This window comes from Geospiza fortis, unplaced genomic scaffold (assembly GCF_000277835.1).
Source record: "Geospiza fortis unplaced genomic scaffold, GeoFor_1.0 scaffold2359, whole genome shotgun sequence".
Lineage (NCBI taxonomy): Eukaryota > Metazoa > Chordata > Aves > Passeriformes > Thraupidae > Geospiza > Geospiza fortis.
In genome coordinates, this window is record NW_005055059.1 from 9,570 (window position 1) to 13,015 (window position 3,446).

General features: G+C 58.2%; 1 protein-coding gene across 1 annotated transcript in view; it reads right to left on the bottom strand.

The window, feature by feature from the left end:
- Positions 1-34: 34 nt before the first annotated feature.
- Positions 35-3,446, bottom strand: part of LOC102032583 (protein FAM160B2-like) — a 14,434-nt gene continuing 11,022 nt past the window's right edge. Inside the window, exons 10-15 of the mRNA XM_031065694.1 lie at positions 3,264-3,283; positions 2,546-2,636; positions 2,305-2,457; positions 1,761-1,901; positions 681-781; positions 35-600 (exon numbers count right to left, since the gene is read on the bottom strand). Coding sequence (XP_030921554.1) covers positions 495-600; positions 681-781; positions 1,761-1,901; positions 2,305-2,457; positions 2,546-2,636; positions 3,264-3,283 — 612 coding nt within the window. The 3' untranslated portion in view covers positions 35-494. The remainder of the gene's footprint in view (positions 601-680; positions 782-1,760; positions 1,902-2,304; positions 2,458-2,545; positions 2,637-3,263; positions 3,284-3,446) is intronic.

The following is a 3,446-nucleotide window of genomic DNA, read 5'->3' on the forward strand; positions in this document are numbered from 1 at the left end:
CGGGTTTTGGGTGTTTGGGAAGGCACACAGGTGGTGTTGCTGAGTCACAGCTTTATTGGAGCAGAGTCCCATCACCCTGGGGAGGGGCTTTGCAGGGTCTGGGGGCACAGTGCCCCACCAGAGCACACACGCGTGTCACACACACACACACAGACATGTCACACATGTCACACTCCCCCTGCCACAGCGCCAGGGCAGGGCACAATCGAGTCCTTGCAGCTGAGTACGGGGTTGGGGGGGCTCTGTCCCACACACCCCGTTCATTATTGCCTAAAAATTCCCTGCTGGAGCCTTGTGGGGAGCAGCAACCACCACCCAGCAGGAGCCACAGCAGCCACCGCCCCGCACCCAGCACGGGGACGTGGCCACACCTCGGGGCTGCCCAAGGTGACGGCGAAGGACTCATCCTCCTCATCCTCCTGCCAGGTCCTTCCCGCGGAGCCACGGCCGTTCCCGGCTCACGCAGGGCCAAGAGGGGGAGCCCGGGGAGGGGCTCAGGGTGGCCCCTCGGGTGGCCCCTTGACCAGGGCGATGGCAGCCAGCTCCTTGCAGAACTCCTCCAGCACCACCACGCCCTTGAGCAGCACCGTGTGATCCATCCTGCGGGGACACCGGCCGTGGGGAGGGGTCTGCGGGGTACAACTCCCCTCTCCAAAAAAGGGCGTTTTTGGGGCACTCACTGCTCGCCTGGCACCAGCCCCAGGAGCTGCCGGCGCACCAGGAGCAGCTTGGCCCTGGCGTGGGGCACGCGCTGGAGGCGCTGCATCAGCTCCCCGATCACCTGCGGAGGGAGCAGAGGGGCACCCCTGTGAGAACTGTCTGAAATATCCCTCATCGATCGTCACTGGGGAGACCACCGATAAAACAAAACCCCTCCTGTCTGCTGATCCTGTCGGGGGAAAGCCATGTGCCTGAGATCCGAGAGTGCAGTGCTAAGTTATTGTTTCCACAGGTGCTGTTTGCTGTGTGCTACACTGAGCCCAGTGAGAAAGGGAGCACCGTGCCCTGTTTGCAACAACAGCCTTGGGAGCTGTCCCACCTCTCGGCCTGGCTGGACTTCTCCTGAGTTCTGGGTGGTCTCCCACAGAAGACCCTCACCTGTTGTACAACAACCGTGACAGACAGACTGAGATGTAAGGAGCCTCTCCATCAAGGACTGAGACCTGAAACCCCCATGTGAAAAGGCCCCTCTGCTCCTTCCAAGGACTGGGACTGACACCCCCAGCCCGGGGAGGTGTGTGGGGGAGGCAAGCTGACCAAAGCGAGATGTTTGCCTGCAGGTTGTGACCACTGGGCCAAGAAGACAAGGGCTCTCGCTTACTGCTGAGAGCATGGACTGCCTGTTCCATCTATTCCTTATTGTATCTGTTCCCCCCCTCGCAATTTCCAATAGAGTTATCATAATAAAAACCTCAGAGTTAGCGAGAGATTTTGAGATCTCCCCGATGTAACAGATGGATCCTCGACTGGACTGGACCGAAGGACTTCATCTCTACGTTTGGTAGCTCTATCCCCTCTTTCTCTCTCTTTTCTCTCTCTTTCTCTCTCCCTTAATCCCTCTATCGCATTTTGCTGTGGTCATTCAATAAAGCTGCATTTGTTTTGATTATCACTGCAAACCCCCCTGTGCCGTGTCGGTTTTTTGCACCCGCGATCACCCCAGGAACCATCACGAACCCCATTGGTAAGGACAGATTGTGACCCGCCCCCGGCCAGGGGGTGTCCCCGTGTCCCCAGAGCCCCGAGGGTGACATCATTACCCTGACGAGGACGGAGAAGAGCGAGCGGCAGCCGGGGGCCAGGCTGAGGTAGGGGTCCAGCAGGTACTCGTGCAGGTGGGGGTGGGGGAAGGCAGCCAGCTGGGACAGCACCGAGGTCACCTGCAGGTTCAGGCTGTAGGGCTGGGATGGGGGGGACGCTCAGGACCTTGTGTGACCCCCCCAGCATCCCCTCATCCCCACCAAGCTGATGCTTTTGGCCACTTTGTCCCTATGATGGGGGTCCTGGGGGTGCAGGGGGGTGTAGGGCTGGGATGGGAGGGGATGCTCAGGACCTTGGGTGACCCCCCAGCATCACCTTGTTCTGAGCCCATCCCCACCAAGCTGATGCTTTTGGGCACTTTGTCCATGATGGGGGTCCTGGGGGGGGCACAGGGGGGTGTAGGGCTGGGATGGGGGGGATGCTCAGGACCTTGGGTGACCCCCCCAACATCCCCTCATCCCCACCAAGCTGATGCCTTTGGCCACTTTGTCCACGATGGAGGTCCTGGGGGGGCTCAGGGGGCACCCAGGTGTACCCAGGTACCTGATCCAGGATGCGGCTCATGCGGTCAAACAGCACCTTGAGGAAGTGTCCCTCGTAAAAAGCCACCCCGGGGTGACAGGAGTGACAGGAGTCCAGGGGCCGGGGGGACGAGGGCCACCCCCATGGGGCAGCGCTGGCACGGCACGCCTGGACCTGCCCGGGGTGACAGCAGGTGAGAGCCAGCGTGGGGACAGCCACCAGCAGGCTGGGGACACCCCCGGGCACCCACCAGGGCACCCACCATGGCCAGGGCATCGTGCACGTAGGTGTCGTATCCGCCCTCCTCCAGGCACGACGAGGTCTTGGCCTCCTCGGGGACCAGGCACAGGAAGCTGGGAGAGACGGAGGAGAGGATGGGTGTTGGGGAAGATGGAACAGGAAAGCCTTATAAATGTGATTGCCTGGCAAAAGATTCTGAGAATATGGAAACTGTAAGTGAGATTGAAATGAAAGCAAGCTTTGTTACTGAATAACTGGAAAACAATGGTGTGGCTGGCTGAAGGTGATCCCCTTTTGATGGAACAACACCCTCTGCTTGCAGACAGCTCCAAGGGTCAGAGCAGACCCTACAGCTTGGCAGGAGGGGCCCAAAGAGGAGTTTTTAGGGTTTAAAATGTAACACAGTGTGGTAATGTAATGATTCTCATAGGCTGCATGTAAATGCTGTAGGATTTGTATCTTGTACTAGATTGGTTAGTGAGAATCAGAATATTCAACACAGAAGATTTATTTTATTGGAATGGGAACTTTGCTATCTTATCCTTTTTACTCCTCTTATGCTCTTGCTCTCTGACCCTTTTACTCTCTCACCCTCTCATCCTCTCTCCCCCTCTCTTCTCTCAGCCTGCTCTGAGCTGTGCCTGGCAGCTCCCAGCAGGGCCCTGCCCCCAGGCCCTTTGCAATAAACCCCAAATTCCACCACCTGGCTGCAGAGATCTCTCATCTCCGTCCATCCTCACCGTCCTACCCCCCATTGCTCCTACAGATGGGGAGGGGGATTCAGCCCCCCCACTGCAGCCCAGCCCCTCCAAAAAGCTGATCCTCTCTAATATCATCCGAATCATTAAGAAGCTGTGAACCAGCATTAGCCTTTTAAGCTAAAGGGTTCCCCCCCACTTAATGATATGCCTCAACTAAACCCC